Source organism: Tachypleus tridentatus, chromosome 7 (genome assembly GCF_004210375.1).
Source record: "Tachypleus tridentatus isolate NWPU-2018 chromosome 7, ASM421037v1, whole genome shotgun sequence".
In the NCBI taxonomy this organism is placed as follows: Eukaryota; Metazoa; Arthropoda; class Merostomata; order Xiphosura; family Limulidae; genus Tachypleus; species Tachypleus tridentatus.
Genome location: NC_134831.1, coordinates 178,534,482 through 178,557,672, shown reverse-complemented (window position 1 = coordinate 178,557,672; position 23,191 = coordinate 178,534,482). Strand labels below are relative to the sequence as shown.

The window sequence follows — 23,191 nt, the reverse complement described above, 5'->3', positions numbered from 1 at the left end:
CCTTCGTGTAGCTTTGCGCGAAATATTAAAACAAACTGTCTTTTAGATTTTGGTTTTCTTATTGATTAATTCTTGCTATGGTTAACAGGAATCGATAATATATACGTGTGTGTCTTACATCATAATATGAATTGGTGAAAACTAGATAGTTTGAATTATAATGACCTTCAATTTGAATTCACGGCTGGGCGTGGAGTATACATTTTTTTTGTGATTGCTTCCGAAGGCTATTCCTGGTTTTTCTATAATAAAATGACGGAGCATAGCATAATTACTAAAGTGCCTGGACTGTAGACCTGAAGTTTTACGGTTCGCGTCACCTTGCGTTAAAAATGCGCTCAAACTCTGGAGCTATGGACGCGATAATAGAATGAAATTCAATTTCTCTATCAGACATAAGTAGTTCAAGTCGGCGGTTGGTGTTGTTGACTAGTTAGTCCTTTTTATTTCAAAATTGTGGAGAGTAAAACGAAACAATATATATAAAAAGAATATAATAAAAAAAGAAATTTGAGTAATTAGCTATTAACTGTTTGAGATATTATATAACCAATCAAAATAAAGCCTGGGAGAGAAATACACATATTGAAAACTTTCAATTACGGTACTAAAAGTGTTAAACATATAACAAGGAAGGCACGGGAGTCCCCTGTGGCACAGCGGCATGGCTGCTGACTGACAGGCAGACCACTGTTAGTTCATCATGTAGATTCAGGCTTAACGGAGTTCGACGTTTTCATTTATTGGCCCGTTAATTGAAAAGTCCAGTTCCTGCTTGGACTGTAATAGAGTCGGACAGCTGACTGAACTGAAAAAGTTAGTCAGTTTAAAACGCATATCAATATATTTTGTAATAAGTTGCATGAGATTCAACCAGTCGTTATTCTGTTTTGTCCACAGTGACTTAATGCTATTTATGAATTTAAAACGAAGAAGCATTTTATTATAACAATGAAAGGTTAAACAAAAACAAAGATTAATTTAATATTATATTATTATCAATTAAAATTCATAAATCTGTAAGCCATGAATCTCGCCGTATGAAAATGTCGCCAGCGGTCTTATCAATTTTTGGTGACAACAAAAACAAGATAAAATGTTTTACGTGTGAAATATCTTATAGTCATTATTTTTTTTATGCTTGCAATCACTAGAAGGTCATAACAAAATACTAAGTTCATCTCGAACGCAGTTCTATTAATTATATATTTTGTATCATTTTTTCAGATGTTACTCCAGTGTCTCATTGGTGCTATCCGTCAAGAGTTGAAATGAAACCTTTGCTTTATTTCTTGCCTGGAGAATTCCCAGCTGTCTTTCATCGTCACCATTTCACACCGTCAACTGGAAGTTATTTCTCACTCGGTTTCTTATCACAATGTGCATGAGACGGGTTTCCATTTCGACATCACCACAAGCATGACTACCACGTACAACTTGGACAACATTACGTATATTGTTTACCTGGGTTCCGGGATGGAATGGAACAATTCTTACACATCTGCAAACCTTTCTCTAAATGACTCGTCTTCTCGAGAAAGCTACACAACAGAACATCAACCAAGTCCCGTGGATCTTAATGATCCCTGGGGAGGATCCCCGTATCCTAGTGGTTACTCCCAGGTTAACATTATACTAATAGCCCTCTTCGTTACTTGTGTTATGGTCATAATTGTGGTCGGAAACATGCTCGTTTGCATAGCAATCGCAACAGAAAAGTCGCTGAAAACTGTCCAGAACTGGTTTATTGGTTCCCTTGCCGTTTCGGACTTTCTTGTTGGACTGGTAATTATGCCCTTTTCGCTGGCCAATGAATTGATGGGATACTGGATATTTGGAAGTGTTTGGTGCGACATCCATGCTGCACTTGACGTTCTTCTGTGTACGGCGTCGATAAATAACCTGTGTCTTATTAGTTTAGACAGGTACTGGTCAGTGACCCACGCTGTAGAGTACCTGAAGAAGCGGACCCCGACACGAGCGATCGCCATGATCTGCTTCGTATGGCTTCTGTCGGCTCTCATATCTCTTCCACCATTAGTGGGATGGAAGAAGTCGGACAGACCAACAGACTACCCCGAATGCAAAGTCAGTGAAGAAATCGGCTACGTCTTGTACTCTGCCTTGGGCTCGTTCTACATTCCAGCCGCAGTAATGGTATTCGTGTACATACGGATATTTTTTGCCGCGCGCTCTCGTGCTAGAAGACACGTAAAAAAGAGAACTCAACCGGAAGTGACGAACGATCCCGGAAGGGATAAGTCAACAACTACAACAACAACTACGTGCACCAGTTTTAGTAACCCTAGCCCTCCAGAGAAGGGAAAGAATGGGGAAGGAAACTCGATCTTTGAGAAATTCAAGACGAATGGAAGCAGTGAGACGTACCCCAAGCACTCAAAACTTCTACCCACAATGCCTCAGATTATAATCGAGAATTCTGCAGAAGAACAGGAACATTCCGAAGAAGACGAGGCAGCAACAGAAGACGAAAAGAGGCAAGAGACTTTAGATCCTCATTGTCAAACCGTTAGTGGTAGCAGCGAATCCATGACTGAAGAAGAAAGACCTTTCGGCTCGGCTTACAAAGTACAGACAATCTCCAAGACGGATTTGGAGGCGGGTTCGTATTCTTTACTTTTAAAAACTCCAAAAGGCTTAAAAACTTCTTTCGGCTCTACTCTTTCCTTGGCGAATTATGGGAAAGACGAAGACGCTAATGAACTGTATGAAACAAAAAGTATTTTCAAGAGAGGTAAGAGCACCAGTGGGAAGTGTACATTTAACGAGCCCACCCGGTGTTACACATCTGCTGTAGAGAGACAGAAACGCAGGATTGCAAAGGCTAGGGAAAGACGAGCAACCGTTATTTTAGGACTAATTATGATAGCTTTTATACTGGCCTGGCTTCCTTTTTTCGTTCTTTACGTTTTGTCTGCTATCTGTAAACAGTGTAAAATTAGTAATGTTGGATTCGGTGTAGCTTTCTGGTTAGGATATTTAAATTCTGCTATTAACCCTATTATATATACTATATTTAATCGGGACTTTCGGAAAGCCTTCCGAAAGATATTGTTCAAGTAATAATTTGCTACAAAACGTATCTGTTACGTCTAATTTTTATCTTACGTGTACCCCCTTTTCTAAAGAAAGTGCCTCCAGTGTATCAACTTGAAATTCTCAGATTAGTCTGATACAATTACTGATGAAGATTAAATTAACTGGAAAATTATCAAATTCGTATTTTCACTATTTTATCGTTAATGTGGGATTCCAATCTGTTGTTATAGGCTAAATAACCTAATTGCACCTATAATAATGTATATTATATGTATATGCGTGTGTATATGTGAGTAAGTGTTAGGTCTAACAGTTGTTTCCGTTTCTGAGTTAACTTAAGCGTACAATTGAAGAGACTCTATTGGTTCTTGTTGTTATACGAGAGAGCTAGAGAAATAGTGTGTGGATTCATTTAAGACGTTTTTCTTTGTTGGATTTGATGAAAGAACAGTCTCTCGGAAAGAGTGTGATACGGACTAAGATTTAGCACTTTTACTGTTACGTCGTAATTTACGTAAAATGTATTAATTTGTTTCGCTTCTCTTAGAGACTGAAACCCAACTCGTGTCTTGAGGACATATTTTTCTTTCTCTACAATATTCATTTTCACGACAATATTTGTCATTTATCAAACTCGTGTATTAAGTGGAACATTAAGAAGCATCTAGAACATTTGTAACACTTATTTTTCTTGGTAGTATTTTGTGTACTACCCCACCACCACTAGTGGTCCAATTTGACAAACGGTCTTAGATCACTTTCATGCCTTGCCTGGCTGGTTAGAGCACTGGCCTCGACGTGCGCGAGGCGCTGGTTAGAATCCCCCTCACCAAAAATGCTCGCCCTTTCAGTCGTGGAGGCGTTATAAAAAGACTGTTAATCCCACAATACATTGGTAAAGAGTATCTCAAGAGTTGGCGGTGGGTGGTGATGACTAGCTGCTTTCCCTCTATTCTCTCATTCTTGATCCTTATAGGGACGGCTAGCACCAATAGTTCTCGAGAAGTTTTGCGCTTAATCCCACAAACAAACTTTTGGATTTCTGAAATTTTCGTTCTGCCTGACAGAAAATTCATTTTTTTTTCACGTGCGTCTTTCTTTGTCTACCCCTCTGTGTGTAATACACAGATTTACTGAATTTGAATTTTTAATAAGTAACGTTTTAATTTATTAGTTGAGTAAACCCTGCATTATAAAAGAAATTTCAAATCGATTTCATTTTTTGTTGCAAGGCGTTGTTTAGGTACTCCAATGTCTCAAGCTTGCATCATTCAACAAGACCTCAATACCCCATTGTGTTTCGAAACCAACTACCAAACTTGTATCAACGACGGTGTATTTAACCTTTTATAAGTGTGATTTATACATACTGTACAGTTTTATGACGCAGATTTTTGTGTAAGAAACGTTTATTACACTTTAACCCATTAATTTAGTGTAATTTTAATAACCGTGGACAATTTTACGTTGTACAGTGTTCAAATTAAAGGTGCTGTGATGTTAAAACTGTCACTAATCTGCTGTTGTTTATTTCGAGAGCTTAATCTAAAATCGAAACTGTCATTAAAGAAAGGAAAAATATTTAACGAGAATACTGATTTACAGAAAATATACGGTTAAGTTAAACGTCAAAATTACACGATTTGTAATATGCTAAAAAGTTAGCGTAAGATTTTGATAATTTTCTAAAATAATTAATATATTAAAGGAGTTAACGTAAGGTATCAATTACTGCACAGTAACTTATAATAATAAATCCTGTTAATATTGGAACCTTAGTCAAAACAATACGTACAATAAATTGAGATTTCGATAAAACAAGGGGTTCGTCATTCTGAAAAGATACAGACATAATGAGGGGATCCGATTTTATGTATTTTTGTTAACAAAATACAACACAAACACGAATAGGCTTAGCATACAAGTAATTGGAAAAGACAAGTTTTCGAAGATCAGTGGTCACATATTTTACGAGTTTAGTGAACAGAAAGATGTGAGACATAAAGATTCCTTTTATTTCTTCTTTGTGTCGAGTTCAAATTCTAAGGGCACTCTAGAGTGCCTGTCAACTACACTTATTTTAAGTGCTGACCGAGAGATAGTCTTAAGATTAAAGCACCTTGTCACGTTTCCAAAGAGGACCCAGAGGAAAATCGCGAGTTGGAATCTGATGAAATCCTTAAGAAAATGAGTGCTGCCTCAGGGATTAAGGTCTTACCGTGAATTACTCTCCATCAAATGGTAGAAGGTGGTAATTCAACTGCTCCTGCATCTTTCCAATGAACGTAACGCGTGTAAAATCCTTTTTGATGCAAGCTTTCCATTTGGCTTTGAATTACCAATTTCTGAAGATTACATTATTAGACGTGTTAAAAAATAACATAAAATAATGATGTGTTTTTATGATATCAGTTTTTTCAAAGTCTTAATGGTGTGTCAGTCAAATCTGTTATTAAACTCAATACATTTTTCGTGGATTCTGGAAGATATAGTTCAGTAATATATATATCAGTTCTGTCACTAGAGATATTAATTTGAACTTGAAAGGGTTTTCTTCCAAGTCTTCTCTAGTGTGTTTAGATTAACAAACTGCTTTGTTAGAGTTTCTCTACTTTATTTTTATAATACAGAAAATTAGGAACTGGTGTGATTTTACCATTTTATGTTTATAATACACAAAATCACTTACTAATGAACTCACCATTTCATTGCTATAACGCACAAAATCAAGAACTAGTGTGATTTCAACATTTTATTTCTACAATACACAAAATCAGCAACTGATGAGATTTTACCATGTTTATAATACCCAAAATCAGGAACTGGTGAAATTTTAACATTTTATTTTCTTATAATGTACAAAATCGGGAACTAATGTGATTTCACAATCTTATTTCTATAATATATAAAGTCAGGAACTGGTGTGATTTCACCGTTTTATTTCTATAATACACATAATAAGGAACTGATGTGATTACACCATTATATTTTTAATACAAAAAATCAGAAATTGGTGTGATTTCATCATTTTATTCTTATAATACACAAAATCAGTTACTGGTGATCTCACCATTTTGTTTCTATAATATATAAAATCAGGAACTGATGAGGTTTCACAATTTTATTTGTATAATACACAAAATCAGAAAACTGTGTGATTTTACCATTTCATTTCTTTAGTACATAAAAGCAGGAAGTGGTGGGATTTAGAAATTTTATTTTTATAATACACAAATTATAGAACTGGTGTTATTTCTCCATTTTATTTCTATAATACACAAAATAAGGAACTGGTGTGTTTACTATATTTTATTTTTGTAACACATAAAATCTCATATTGGTGAAATTTCACCATTTTATTACCATAATCCGCAAAATCAGGAAGTGGTGAGACTTCGCTATTTTATTTCCATAATACAAAGTCGAGAACTGGTATGTTTTAAATACTTTACTTCAATAATTTCCTTATCAGAAACTGGTTTGACTTTACCATTTTATTTAAATAATATTCAAAATCATGAATTGATGTGATTTCACCATTTTATTTTAATAATACAAAAAATTAGTTTCTAATTATCTCTCCATTTTATTTTTATAAACACAAAACTAGGAATTTGTGAGATTTCAGCATTTTTTTACTCTAACACAGAAAATAAGGATCTGGTATGATATCAACATTTTATTTCTGTAATACACGAAATCAGTCACTGGTGTTATTTAAACACTTTATTGGTAAAAGACAAAATCAGAAACTGGTGTGATATCAACATTTCATTTTTATAATACATAAAATCAGTTACTGGTGATCTCACCATTTTTTCTCTGTAATACATAAAATCAGAAACTGGTGTGATTTCACGATTTTATTTCTATAATATATAAAATCAACTATTCATGTGATTTAAACATATTATTTCTAAAATGATACAAAATCAGTTACTGCTGATTTCACCATTTCATTTCTATAATACACAAAATCAGAAACTTTTGAGATTTCTCAATTTTATTTAAATATTAATCAAGAGCTGATGTGATTTCAACATTTTATTTTTATAATACACAGAATCAAGAACTGGTCACATTTAAATATTTTATTTCTATAATTAACAAAATCAGAAACTGGAGTGATTTTACCATTCTATTTCTATAATACACAAAATTAGGAATTGCTGTGATTTTACCATTTTATTTCTATCATTCACAAAATTAAAAACTGGTGAGATTTAAACTCTTTATTTCTATAAAACATAAAATCAAAAACTAGTGTGATTTGAACATTTCATTTTTATAATACACAAAATTAGTTAATGGTGATCTCAACATTTTATATCTATAATACACAAAATCAAGAACTGATGTGATTTCACTTTTTTATTTCTATAATACATAAAATCAAGTACTCATGTGATTCCACCATTTTATTCTTATACTACATAAATTCGGAAACTGGAGAGATTTCACCTTTTTACTTCAATAATAAACAAAAATCAAGAAGGGTGTTATTTAAATATTTCATTTTGATAATAGAAAAATAAGGAACTTTTGTGATTTCATATTTTATTCTTATTATACACAAATTAGTTACTGGTGATCTCACCATTTTATTTTTATGATACACAAAATCAGTAACTGGTGAGATATCACCATTTTATTTCTAAAATACACAAAATGAGGAACTTGTGTGATTTAAAAATTTTATTTTCTTATGACACACAAAATCAGGGAACTGTTGTGATCTAATTTTTTATTTTTATAACACACAAAACCAGGAAACTGTCATTTAAAAATTTTATTTGTATGATATACAAAATAAGGAACTGGTGTTATTATACCATTTTATTTTTATAATAAACAAAATACGCTACTGGTGATCTCACCATTTTATTTCTATAATATACAAAACCAGAAACTGTTGTGATCTACAAATTTTATTTTTATAATACACAAAATCAGAAACTTCTGTGATTTTACCATTTTACTTCTGTAATACACCAAATCAAGAACTGGCGTGATTTTACCATTTTATTTCTATAATATACAAAATAATGAACTGATGTGATTTCACTATTTTATATTAATAATACACAAAATCAGTTACTGGTGTTCTCACCATTTGATCTCGATAATACACCAATTTTATTTCTGTAATACACAAAGAAAGAAACTGGTGTGATTTCACCAATTTATTTCTATAATGTATAAAATCATGACTTGGAAATTTTTCATCATTTTATTTCTATAATACAATAAATCAAGAACTGGTGTTATTTAAACATTTTATTTTTATAACACACAAAATCAAAAAATGTTGTGATTTCAGTATTTTATTTTTATAGTACACAAAATCGATTACTGATAATCTCACCATTTTATTTCTATAATGTACAAAATCGGGAATTGGTGAAATGTTAACATTTTATTTCTAAAATTCACAAATTCAGAAACTTTTGTGATTTCACCATTTTATTTCTATAATACAGAAAATCAAGAACTGGTGTGATTTAAAAATTTTATTTTTATGACACAGAAAATCAGGAACTGATGTGATTTCCCCATTTTACTTTAATAATACAAAAAATCACTTACTTGTGATCTCGCCATTTTATTTCTATAACGCACAAAATCAAGCACTGGTGCGATTTAAAAACCTTTATTTTGATCATACAAAAAGCAGGAACTGGTGTTATTAAAATATTTTATTCCTATAATGCATAAAATACGGATTCAGTGAGATTTAACCATTTTATTTCTATAACACACAAAAGCATGAACTGGTGAGATTTAAAAGCTTTTATTTTGATCATCCATAAAGCAGAAGCTGGTGTGATTAAAATATTTTATTCCTATAATACACAAAATCCGAATCTAGTAAGATTTAACCATTTTATTACTATAATACTCAAAATCATGAACTGATGTGGTTTCACCATTTTATTTTCACAATACAAAAAATTAGTTCCTAGTGATCTCACCATTTTATTTTTATAAAACAAAATTCTAGGAACTGGTGAGATTTTGGCATTTTATTACTCTAATACACATAGTCAGTTACTGATGTGATTTAAACACTATTTCTATTAAGCATAAGATCAGCAACTGGCGTGAAATCAACGTTTCATTTTTAGAATACACGATCAGTTACTAATGATCTCTCCATTTTATATCTATAATACACAAAATCAGGAACTGGTGTTATTTCACGATTTTATTTTCATAAGACATAAAATCAAATACTCATGTGAATTCACCATTTCATTTCTATAATACACAAAATCTGAATCTTCTGACTGTTCACCATTTTATTTTTGTAATAATCAGGAGCTGATGTGATTTTACCATTTTATTTTTATAATACACAAATTTGGGAACTGTAGAGATTTCAGCATTTTATTTAAATAATACACAAAAAATCAAGAACGGGAGTGATTTAAACATTTTATTTTGTAATACATAAAATAAGGAAATTGTGTGAATTAATATTTTATTTTTACCATACACACAATCAATTAATGGTGATCTCACCTTTTTATTTCTATAATACACAAAATCAAGAACTGGTGTGATTCAGACATTTCATTTATGTAATACACAAAATCAAGAACGGGTGTGATTCAAAAATTTTATTTTTATAATACACAAAATCAGAAACTGGTGAGATTTCACCATTTTATTTCTATAATACACAAAATCAAGAACTGATGTGATTCAGACATTTTATTTATGTAATACACAAAATCAAGAACTGATGTGATTCCATCATTTTATTTCTATAATACAGAAAATCGGGAGCTGTTAAAATTTAAGCATTTTATTTCTATGGTATATAAACTGAGGAAGTAGTTGTGATTTTACCATTTGATTTCTATAATACACAAAATCAGTTACTGTTGAGATTTTACCATATTATTTCTATATTACACAAAATCAAGAACTGCTGTGATTTTACTTATAGTTCGTAATGATGGACAACATCAGGACCTTACGGTGTTTCATCTTTCTAACGGGCAAGGTTTGGTAGTTTTGTGTTTTTTCTTATACCAACACCATTTGATAGAAAGAACAAGCTTTTAACCTCGAGTTTGACGCAGTGTCAGTTCTTTATTATGTCTGATTTATGTGATAAAGTAAAACCCACCTTAGTTTGTAGGTGTGTTTTCTCATATTAAATCTGTATATTACGTGTTTCTACTTCGGAATATGTGTAAAAATTACGTTTCGTTTTCTTCTCTTACTCTAAGTTACTGCTTCACTTGTCTACGTTTACACCACAACTCTTTAATCCGTCTTAGACGAAGAGATGAAAGTTTAGCTGAGACACGTTAGGTTATATAAGGATTAGCTTTAAAACCTAATAGATAATATAAGAATTAGCTTAAACCACAAACCTTCATTCGAGAATTAGCTTTAAAACACATTAAACAATATAAGGATTAGCTTAAGCCACAACACTTCATACAAGGATTAGCTTTAAAACATATTAGACAATACAAGGAATGACTTTAAACCACAACAGACCATAAAAGGAATGACTTTAAACCACAACAGATCGTAAAAGGAATGACTTTAAACCACAACAGACCATACAAGAAATGACTTTAAAACACAACAAATGATACAAATATTAGATTTAAAACTCGTTAAACAATACAAGGATTAGCTCAAAACACGTCAAGTAATATAATAGTTTAAAATTTTACTTTGGAAGCATCCTAGATGCTGTATGGTGAAAGGTAAGCTGGTGAACACATTATACATTGGTATTATGCTTATTGAGTTTGATCTCTACGTTATTTATCCAGTTCCTTGAGGCTTCTCAAGAAAAATATATGATCCTATTTCAACCACACTATGTCTCTCACATCTATTGCCGACGACACGTTTTGCTGAAAACAGAACTCATTAATTCGACCAGAGTTGTTTGTGTGTTTGTTTGTTTAGAATTTCACGTAAAGCTCTCTGCAATGGCGTCTCCATTTCAACAGTGCATGACTCGTCGAAAGGCAGCTAGTTAACACCACCCCCGACATCTCTTGGGTTACTCTTTTACGAACGAATATTGGGATTGATCGTAACATTGTAACGGACCCATGGCTGAAATGGCGAGCATGTTTGGTGTGACAGGGATTCGAACCCGCTCCCCTCAGATTATGTGTCAAGTCCTTTTACAACCTGGCCATACCGGGTACTCCGAGTGTGATGAAGCGAACAGTGTACGTATAGTTTACAATGGATGGGTGAGATGTACTGTGGTTGAAGTACTGTTATATACTCTTTTTGTTCTTGAAAGACTCTAATAAAATGAATAAAACATATAAATTTAAAATATAACAGGATTAACATAATGCCTTGTGACAAGTAAAATAAATTATAGCAATGCTTCGACACCTTAGAAAACACTAAAACATAAAATAAATATTATTGGGAGATATAAAACAATTACTTATTCTATTGTTGCTTTGAATTAAGCACAAAGCTACACCATAAGCTATCTGTGCTCTGCCCCCGACGGGTATCGAAACCCGTTTTTTAGCGTTGTAAGTCCACAGACATACCGCTGAGCCACTCACTTGGGACTATTTATTCTAAATGGATATTTCTTTTGGAGAGAGAGGTGGCGCCATCTGTTAATATCCTCTGAGCTAAGATGTTAGTAATCTCTTATCAGCACCAGCTTCTCGTACAGGCTTATTGAAATGCCAAGGGTAACGTATATTTTGAGTTTCCTAATTACTGGAAGTTTCATACTTTTATTAAGTTTATGTTTCTTTTTATTTCATTCCATATTACGTCATTTTCGAGGCACTCAATAGGTTCTCTGTTCCCCTCGAATCAAGTGTATATTCATCTCTAGCCCGATATTAAAAACATATGAATCACGACATCTATATTCATCATACAACCGAAGCAAATTACTCTGTGGATAAACTCCACAATATAAATACATGTCTACTAAAGTTCATTCAGAACCAGTTGAATGTTAGGGCCTAAACTATAATTCGTTTCTTCTTACCCATCCAGCTATTTCTTATCACTCTATGGTATAGAGGCATCAAGAATAAATGTATACTGGTACGCAATACACATCTACATTACTTTGAGCAATGTTCATAAAAGCTATATTGAACAATGTTTATAATTGCTACATTAACCAAGACAAATGTTCTTTATGGTGAACAATGTTCATTTACGCTACGTTAAAAAATACTTCTAATCGTTACGTTGAACAATGTTTATATTCGTTGTATTACACAGTATTTATAAATGCTTTCATGGAAAGTACAATTGATTATCGTGGAGAAAACGTTCAGTAATTAAAATGTGCCAGGAAAGGGTTGAACATGTCTTGCCATCAATGAGGAAGGTAAACGTATAATATGAATTTAGTCCTTCTGACTGGAGCAATTATAAATAAATTAATTAATAAATACTTTTCATCTCTCAAAGAAAACATGCGTTGCTTTAAGAAACAATACATTAATCCTTGGATATTGCAAAGGATTTGGTATCAAAATCAAAACCCAATCCTTAACTAGGACGACAAGTTACACCAGGAGAAACAAGCCACTAATCTATGACTAGTAGAAAAAATTACACCAGAAGGAAGAAATCCCTAAACTTTGATTAGTAGAACAACTAACAACAAAAGGAGCATGACTAGTATGGCAAGTTTCACTAGAAGAAACAAACTACTAATCCTTGTCTAGTAGGAAAAGTTACAGCAGAAGGAAAAACTACCAATCCTTTAAAAGTAGAACTAGTTAAACCAGAAGGAACAAACCACTAATCCATGACAAGTAGGACCAGTTACATCAGGAGGAACAAACCATTAATCCATGACAAGCAGAACAACTTACATCAGGAGGAACAAACCACTAATCCATGACAAGTAGGATCAGTTACACAAGGAGGAACAAACCATTAATCTTTGATTAGTAGAACAACTTACACCAGAAGGAACAAACCATTAATCCTTGACTAGTAGGACAAGTTACAGCTGAAAGAAAAAACAATAATCCTTGACTAGGACGAGGAACAGCAGAAAGAAAAACAATAATCCTTGACTAGTAGGACTAGTAGCACAAGGAACAAACCACAAATTCCTGACTAGTAGAACAAGTTACACAAGGAGGAACAATACACTAATTCTTGACTAGAAGAACAAGTTACAACATAAGGAACAAACGACTAATCTATAACTAGAAGGACAAGTTACACCAAGAGGAACAAACCACTAATCCTTGACTAGTAGAACAACTTACAGGAGGAAGAATAAATCACTAATCTTAGATTAGTACAACAGTAGAACAAGTTACATCAGGAGGATTAAATAAAAAACCATGATTAGTAAAACAAGTTACACTAGGAGAAACAAACCACTAATACTTGATTAGTAGAACAACTTACAGAAAGAGGAACAAACCATTAATCCTGACTATTGCAAAGGATTTGGTATGAAACTCAAACCACTTACCCTTAACTAGTTGGACAAATTATAGCAGAAAGAACAAACCAATGATTTTTGACTAGTAGAACAAGTTACAGCAGAACAAACAAACCAATTATCTTTAACTAGTAGAACAAGTTACAGCAGAAGGAACAAATTACTAGTTCATGACTAGTAGAACAGGTTACAACAGGCGGAAAAAAACATTATTCCATGACTAGTATAACCAGTTACACCAGGAAGAAGAAACCACTAATCTTTGACTCGTGTAACAAGTTAAGAAAGGGAGGAAGAAACCACTAATACATGACTAAGTGAGACAAGTTACACCATGAGGAACAAACCACTTATCCTTGATTAGTAGAACAGGTTACACCAGGAAAATTAATCCACTACTAATTGACCACTAGAACAAATTACACGAGGAAGAACAAGAGACTCATCATTCACTAATAAGACAAGTTAGAACAGGAGCAACAAACTATTAATATTTTCCTAGTGGAACTATAAAGAACAAACCACTAATTCTTGACTAGTAAAACAATTTACAGCAGAGGGAACACATTGCATATACATGACTAGTAAGAAAAGTTATACCAGGAGGAAAACTACAAATCTTTGCTTAGTAGAATAAGTTACAGCAAAAGGATCAAATCACTAATACATGACTATTATAACAAGTTGCAGGAGGAAGAAAAAAAACCACTAATCCTTGAATATTGTAAAGTATTTGGAATGAAAATCAAATCCCTAATCCTTAACTAGTTAGACAAGTTAAACCATGAAGAACAAACCAATAATCCGTGAGTAGTAGAACAAGTTACACCAGGAGGAAGAAACCACTAATATATGACTGGTAGAAAAAATTACACCAAAGGAACAAACCACTAATCCATATCTAATAGAACAGGTTTCACCAGTAAGAAGAAACTACCAATCCTTGACCAGTGGAACAAATTACAGGAGTAAGTACTACCCCTAATCCTTGACTAGTAGAACAGGTTACAGTAGAAGGAAGAAACCACTAATCCATGAATAGTAGGACAGTTACACCAGGAGGAACAAACCACTAATCCTTGAGCAGTATAACAAGTTACACCAGGAGAAACAAACCACTAATCTTTGACTAGTAGAACAGGTTACAGCAGGAGGAATAAGCAGGTTACAATAAAACAAAAACTACCAATCTTCGTGTCTTACAGGAGAAGTTTGCATATTGAGAACAATATCACCTCTCCCGTTTCATCCAGGATAGGTTTCCATATTGAGAATAAAATATCACATCACCTTTAGATAAAGCGAATATGTTATAGTAGAAAGAAGAATCATCACCGGTTTAGAAGAAGCAAGAAGTAGTTTCAGTATGAAATACAAAGTTTCACCTCTTTACAAAGAGAACAAGTTCCAGTTGGAGGAACACACAATGCATTCCAGTGTCAAACAAAAACGTTTTCATTGGAAGTAACAAACCATCACTTTGTGACCACTGATGATGGAGAACATTTCTTTTAAAATATGTTTGAAATATCAACAGTTGGCAAAAGGCATCATAAGCATTGAAAGCCATTTCATTCCATTTCAGGAGAGAATATGTTGAGAAATTTGGATAATTTGACATTACTTCTCATGCGTTTCTAATGAGGATCGAACTTTTTTGAAGTCCTCAGTATGTAAAAAAATACCTTATCAATACATTCAACTCAACTTCTTCGTAGCACATTCTGGAACTAAAAGAATCTAACAGAACAATGTGTAGCCATATGGTCCTTCTCAGACAATTATTTTCTATAAGAGACTTATTACGTTACAGTTATCCCACTATACATTGGTAAGGAAAGTAGTCCAACAGTTGAAATTATTTGGTGTTGACTGGTTAGTTTTCATTTACTGTATGACTTTTAAGTTGTGGACGGATAGCGATGATAGTCCTTAAACAGTTTCTTACAAAGCTACACTGGTCGTCCCTAATTTTGTCGAGAAAGACAATAGGGAAGACATTAGTCATCACCACGCCCCTGACAACTCTTGGACTACTCTTTCAAAAATGAATTGGGATTGACCGTCACATTATAATATCTTTAATATTGAAAATGCAAGCATGTTTGATGACGAGGATTCTAGTCCACCACCCTCAGGTTGCGAGTCAAGCGCCCTCTAACAGCCGGGCCATTTTGTGACAACACCTCTTTATGTTCGAAACGAAGAACTTTGTAAGAAATGAAATCGTCTTTGGTTAATTGTTTTCGTTTAAACCCAAGCTCTACGTTATGCTTATTAATTCTAGCGTCCATGAGCTTACTTGTGATCCCGTTCATATCAATTATGAAATGAAGTTATCCCATAGTTACTTGAAACACTGAAGTCTTTCAGATGAAATTCCGACCAGAATCAATTACGCTAAAGTTCAATTTGTGCTCTACATATTATAAACTGATAATGGTTAGCAGATAGCCTGATGTTGTTTTGCTATAAGAAAACACTCACACACACACACACAAATGGAAAAGTAATAAAGAAGAAAAACACCGAGTTTTAAGTTGTTTTCCAGCTTTAAATTCATTAATTCTTGTTAGGAAACAATAGAAACAGAACCAGGAAACTAGTGGACATCGGTTAGAATCAAACTGTAAAAATACGAGACTAATAAATATTTACTCTAATAATTATTTAAAAACATGAAAACATGCAAATATTACAAGAAATATTTTGCTATAAATATAGAAATTTGTGATCGATGTATACCTTTTCAAATGTCTATTGTAATTTAACTCTGCAGTTTTCTACAATTTCATTTTCTAATTACAAAACTTTTCGTGCACCAAAAATCAAAAATCAACTTTATCTCACTTTACAAAATCTTTTTATGACGATAATTTTATGCTATAATACGGATGATTTTCTTTTATATTTTAAAATACACAATACTGCTTTCTCTGTGTATCATTGGCGATTATATTCTTCATAGATTTCTTCATTCCTATGTACCACTTCGAAACAGGAAGTTGTTGACCACGGTCTCGCACAGATGTCTCCATTTCTCTATACCACATCCAAACAGGACATTGGCAGCCATCGTTTTCCACAAATCTCTCCCTCTCTATGTACCACATCCAAACAGGAAGTTGTTAACCACGATCTTCCACAAATCTCTCACTCTCTATGTACCATATCGAAACAGGACATTGGTGTCAATGGTTTTCCACAATTCTCTCCCTTTCTGTGTACCATATCCAAACAGGACATTGGTGGCCGTGGTCTTCCACAAATCTCTCCCTTTTTGTGTACTGTAACCAAACAGGACACTGGTGGCCATGATTTCCCACAAATCTCTCCCTCTCTGTGTATTATAACCAAACATGACATTGGTGGCCATGGCTTTAAACTTATTTCTTCTATTGAAGCACAAAGCATTTCTTATCTCGATACATTCATCCGTTTAGACAGACTATTGACATAAGTTAATTTCTATCCTCCACGGTCTTCAATACTTGCAGTTACTTTAAGTTTTCTCAAAACGTGTTCTTCTGAGAAACAAAGTTATTTACATATCTCTCAATAGACAGCATTATTAAAACATTATATACGATGGAGTTTGGTTATAAAAAAATCAGTTACAAGCTATCAAAATTTCATGAATCACATTTGTCTTTGTTCCTTCCAGGTATTGGTGCGATATTACTGGAAGATCGTATTGACACTTCCGAAAAAAACCAAAACAAAACTGGAAAGCTTTAGTCTTGTCAAAAACCATACCTAAAGTTTACGAAAACTAATAATTTTCTTTGAGAATTGAGATTTTATTTATAGCTTATTAAAAATTATTTCTGTTTTAATAACTAATTAACCTAGCATAAAATTAAAACCTTTAATTCTTTTATGCTCGACTGCAATGCTTACGTTCAACATTAAATCGTCCGTTGCTTTTATCTTAGCAACCAGGAATGGGCCTCCAAAACAAGAACCTTTACTTTGTTGTAAAACATCAAAAGAAATAAAAATACAAACTCCTGAAATAACTAGAGTCCTTTCTGTGCTTTCAAATGACACTATTCCAAAATGAGTGTAACACATAAAACAAGAAAAAAAAAACAAGTTTTACTACAAAACTGTACGTTGTTCACCGCGGTTGCCGAAGTTGGAATTTTAGCATTACAAGGCCTCAGGCTTACTATTGAGCCGCCAGGGCTCTGAGATACTGAGATACCAGTAACACAGCAAACTCTTAACAGAAACGGACGAAATTATAAACAGATATTCGAACTATCTTTCTGGTAACGTAGGTTTCAGTGTACTGTATTAGAAATTAATATTTCCTGTGTGGTAACTTCAAAGCTAGTAAGAAATAATTATATTAATCAAATAATATTGGGCACTATTTAAAATATGCTTCTTCGAATACTAGCAACAAAAATTCCACTTACGTTCTCTAAAACTATTAAAAAGACAAGAATAATTCACGTCAATCTCTTTAATCCAACTCGTGTTTGACGAATTATGGAGGATTAAATAAAACATTTATCATGAAAATTAATTCAGGGAGTGATCGAAAGAGTTCAGTCAGTAGAGGGCGCTGTGGCTAAGGTAAGATTATTGTTTTGAATTTCGCGCAAAACTACACGATGGCTGTCTGCTCTAGCCATCCCTAATTTAGCAGTGTAATACTGTAGGGAAGGCAGCTAGTCATCACCACCCACCGCTAACTTTTAGGCTACTATTTCACCAACAAATAGTGGGATTGACCTTTACATTATAACGTCCCTCGGCTGAAAGAGCGAGCGTGTTTGGTGCGAAGGAGATTCGAACCCGGAACAATCAGATTCGAATGCCTTAACCAGACTGGTCGTGCTGGGTCGGGTAAGGTGTATGTGGTTACTAGGCGATAAAATATAAATACTGCAAGATGTTAATTTATAGTACAATATAGCCTTTTAAACTGGAACATTTTAACCTATAATATAATAGAATATTCTAAATGCTTGAACGTTTTTAATTATGGTAAGATATAATTATATTTAAAAAGATTCAATGACAAAAACTATGTGTCACTAGAAATGTGTCATTTCTTCATAGAATGTACTGTTATTGAATATTCACCAAAGTCAGTAACGGGGTTACTTATGTAAAATGGATGAATTATACGTTCAAAATTTCGACCTTAATATATGAAAAGATCTTATTATTGTGGGCCAGCATTGCCAGGCACTCCACTCGTAATCCTAGGTTCGAATCACCGTCATACCAAACATGCTCGGCCTTTCAGCCTTGAGGGTGTTACAATGTATCGGAAATGCAATTACTTGTAAGTAAGAGAGTAGCCCAATTAGGGACTGCAAGCGTAGATAGTCCTCGTGTAGCTTTAGGCGAAATTGAAACCAATCAATCTTATAACTGACTGTCACCCCAATCTCTATTGATGCATTGAGAGATTTCTCTAATTCTGATATTAAAACTTCGAAAGTAACGCATGAAAAGCGGCTACAATATACAAATGCGAAACGATATATTACCTTGTGATTAACCTTATTATTCTTTATCAAAAGGTCCAAGGTTCGAGCAGTTATATGTCACAGAACATGAGCTGTGCTTTTCAGTTCAGTTGTGTGAGGGAAGGGCAGGCGGTTAACTCTGGCAGACAATCCCGGTAAAGATGTATTATATAATAGGCGAAAGTGGCAAACTTACTTACTGACCTCTCCCTCTGGTGAGATTTATATCATTCATCACATAAGGTGACCCCCAATTTAAAACTGTTAAATACCTCTGTGTTTTTTTTTTGGTAAAAATGAATACACAAAACAGAATTATAAAAGCTGTTTCGACACCAATCGACACCAACTTAATAGTATAAGATAACACAGGAAATCGAATGGACCTAGAACTCACCTGGTTGTTAAACATATGAAGATGAAGGAACATAAAGTTCTACCAGTAGTTAAATACATGAAACCTAAAGAATGTACAGTTCATGTGTAAGTCATGCAGCGACACTAGTAGGCCTATAAGTGCAATATGAAAGTTTTAAATCCAATAAATATCTTCATCCTAACCCTAACACTAGTTTTAAAATGAAAAATAATAAAACAAAAGATGGGGGTAGTCTGTATGTTGACAGAAACTCTGCTCCTGTATAATTTTCAAATGATGGGATAACATTAGAGCTTCGTTCTTAAGTAGAGGCGAAACGAATAGTATATCATAAGTACGGTTGAGTTTTAGACTCAATAACTCTACGAAAGAAAATATTCCGTCCACTGTCACAAAGACGGCATGGTTTTGGCCTTTTTGGTGTGTTTGTTCGGCACACACTAGCCTGAACGTCAACAAAGAACGCGCGCAATTTTTCTATCATTGTTCTGTTTTTATTCCCTTTTCTAGTATTTCAACAGCGCTGCTTGTAACCGCGAAAACTTTTTTATATCTATGATTTAATAAATACCCCCACTCATCTAAATTAAAGTTGCGCCGGGTTGTTGTTTTTTACAAAACAGAAACGCAATCCCATTTATAGCATGTTTGGTGTTGATATTGAATACATAAGTTTGTTTGACGCATCTTACGTTACCTATTTCTATATCTATAGTTCAAACCCAGGTCTGAGATTTTATTTGAAATATGGGACTGGAATTCGGTTGATCGAAAACAAATCAGAAACTTGAAAATTAATTAAAGTATATTTTCATTTTTCATAAATATATTTGATATATTTTGGGGGCATTTATTTTTATCCCATAGGTTAAAGAAGATATTCCCCTCCTAATAACGAGAAACCTTCTTGAAATAACATGTATTTTAAAAACGTATGGGTATTAAAAATTTAATTAAAATGAAATACAAGACAACGTTTTGACCTTCTTAGGTCATCTTAAGGTTAACAAAGGTTGGCAGGCTAACCTGAAGATGACCTAAGAAGGTCGAAACCTTGTTCTGTACTTTTTGAATTTCGTGCAAAGCTACACGAGGGCTATCTATGCTAGCCGTCCCTAATTTAGCAGTGTAAGACTAGAAGAAAGACAGCTAGTCATCACCACCCACCGCCAACTCTTGGACTACTCTTTTACTAACGAATAGTGGGATTGATCGTGACTTATAACGCCCCCACAGCTGAAACGGCGAGCATGTTTGGTGCGACGGGGATTTGAACTCGGACCCTCGGATTACGAGGAGAGTGCCTTAACCACATGGTCATGCCGGGCCTGTTCTGTACTCTATTTTAATTAAGAGTGTGGACTCAAACAGGTATTCGTACTATTTCATATGAATGCACACCACTTAAATCTTAGGAACTGTGGATTTCTGTACATTTGGACTATTAAAAAATCGAGGAAACTTTTGTCTTCAACCAATAAATGTGCTATGGAAAGCATATAGAAAGTAAAAGTGCGCTTTGAACATGACAGACTTACGACTAAGTCTTTTTCAATGAAAATTGCTTTGCACAGTCGTCACGTAGAGAAGGTGTCGACAGTGGACTGCAGAGGCGTGATGAGATTCCAAAATCCTATCAACAGAATGTATCCATTCTCTGTACCAGAATTCCAATATTCATTACAGGAAACAATGACACTCGTATGTATTCAGATGGAGAAGTTATATAACACAACATTTGATTTTTGAACAAACATTCTGACAGATTCTCGAATATGTTTGTTTGTTATTAAGCACAATTTTTTTGTCTGCTTATTTTGTTTTCTAAATACGATTAAAACATTTCTTCATCTGATTTTCAATTTATAGACCTAATAGATCGCACAGTCTCTTACTTTCTCGCTTTTCCCCTAATCTCAGGATATTTTTTTATCTTACTCATCAAACTTTTAGCTTTGAAGCTTTTAACATAAAGTAAACGTCATCAAAACTAGAGTTTTCTGAACCGAGTATTTTGATTATCCGATTTCGGATCAGTGAGTCCCAGTTTGTACTGGTCAAAAATAGCAATGTCTTGTATCGGAGACACAAGACAATACCAAAGTATTGTTTTCTTTAATAAGTCCTAGGTTTAGATCCAATTGTTTGAAGGTTTTAAAATGTCAATGCGTTTCCTGAATCCCACCAAAGTGTTGTTGTTGTTTTTTTGAGAGGGGAGCGCGCTCTAGTATATAAGTATCATTTTTTTTTCCGGCTTGTCACATAAGCAACATTCTGTATATTGCCTGAGAAGAGTTTAATATGGAACATCGTTTCTCGGACACCACCGAGATATTGATTTTTGTTGTTGTTTTTCCCGTTGTCTGCTTTCCTTTACCTAAAGCGTCAGTTCTTGGTTATCAATTCTAGATGGAATTAATCAGGTTGTTTCACGTTAGCTTGAATGATATGGAGAAACTAGGCTGTGAGAAAGACGGCGTATACAGCATCGTGATTAATGACCGAGAGAGACAAATTTTAACTAACTTTTCGAGCAAGGTGGAACTAACAATGTAACTTCTATGACCCATTCATGTTTGTTGAATCGACTTAAGAATTTGCTTAGGCACATTGTGAGTTTAGTTGTTTTTTAACAGAATAATAAAACGTGCTTGTTCTGCTTTTGTTAAATATTTTCTTAATTTCTCTATTTCACTGACGATGCTCTAAATATAGTTAGGCTCTTTACATGGAGTGGTAAATAATGTAAAAAGAAGAAACTGACCTAGGAATTTCACTTTGTAATCAGCATTTGTAATAACATTGCGGATAAGAGAGTTCGTTGAAAAAGTTACAAGTTTTTTTGTTTTTTTTTCTGGCGAAGTTATACGACGGCTATCCGTGTTATCTGTCCTTAAATAAGCGTACAAGAAGAAAGTTTATTTTTCTTATAGCAAAGCAACATTGAGCTATTTGCTGCGTCCACAGAGGGGAATCAAACCCCTGATGTTAGCGTTGTAAATCCGTAGATTTACCGCTGTCCCAGCTGGGGACTCTTAATTTAGCAGTGAAAGACTAGAAAGGAAGCTAGTCTGATGACCCACCGCCAACTCTTTGGTTCCTCGCTCCTTTACCCACAAATAGTGGGATCGACCGTCACTTTATAATGCCCTCAGGGCTGAAAGAGCTAGAACGTGTTTAATGGGATAAGAATTCGAATCCGCCACTCGCAGTTTGCGAGTTAAGCACCTTGACCATCTGACCATAACCAGCCCATAACCGTATTTTAAAACTAGTATTTTTCCTTCGTCCAAAGGCAGTTTTCTGTTTTTAAGATGGTTAATCTTGGAATCTCGATACGTACTCCTACCAAACAGCTGTGGGTGCGTTATAAGAGTGACAATCAGTCAAGCATTCTGGTTAAGTGTAACCAGGTGGCCGGTGCTGCCAACTGATTGTTTTTCTTCTGATCTGCAGTTTGTTTTTATGTTTTTGTTTTTGCTTTTCTTTTAAATTAGTATTTGACCTGACCGACCGCTATCTAATCCGAAAGGGTTGGTCAAGTGAACAAACGAATAAATGCTTGTTGCTGTTAACTGTAAACAAGAAATCATAGGCACAAACAAGTATCTGCTTTCAAATATCGACACTAAGACAATGATCTTTGAACTCCTTGCATAATGTATACGATTTTGATTTTCTTTATTTCCTTGTACAGATATGTGAAAGTTGTTACACTGTGCAATTTGAACACACACACACAAACAGAATAACGTAGATAAAATGTAAAATCCTCTTGTGCGTTCTTAATTTATCAGTTCAAGGGGAAAGCCTTCCCATGAA

At 33.9% G+C, this 23,191-nt stretch overlaps 1 protein-coding gene across 6 annotated transcripts in view; it reads left to right on the top strand.

Moving 5' to 3' along the window:
* LOC143257365 (alpha-2C adrenergic receptor-like) overlaps positions 1-4,567 on the top strand; it is a 154,939-nt gene extending 150,372 nt beyond the window's left edge. For all 6 annotated transcript variants that reach the window (XM_076515926.1, XM_076515930.1, XM_076515929.1 and 3 more), the window contains one exon: positions 1,228-4,567. In XM_076515926.1, coding sequence (XP_076372041.1) covers positions 1,420-3,084 — 1,665 coding nt within the window. In that variant the 5' untranslated portion in view covers positions 1,228-1,419 and the 3' untranslated portion in view covers positions 3,085-4,567. The remainder of the gene's footprint in view (positions 1-1,227) is intronic.
* The last annotated feature ends 18,624 nt before the right edge of the window (positions 4,568-23,191 follow it).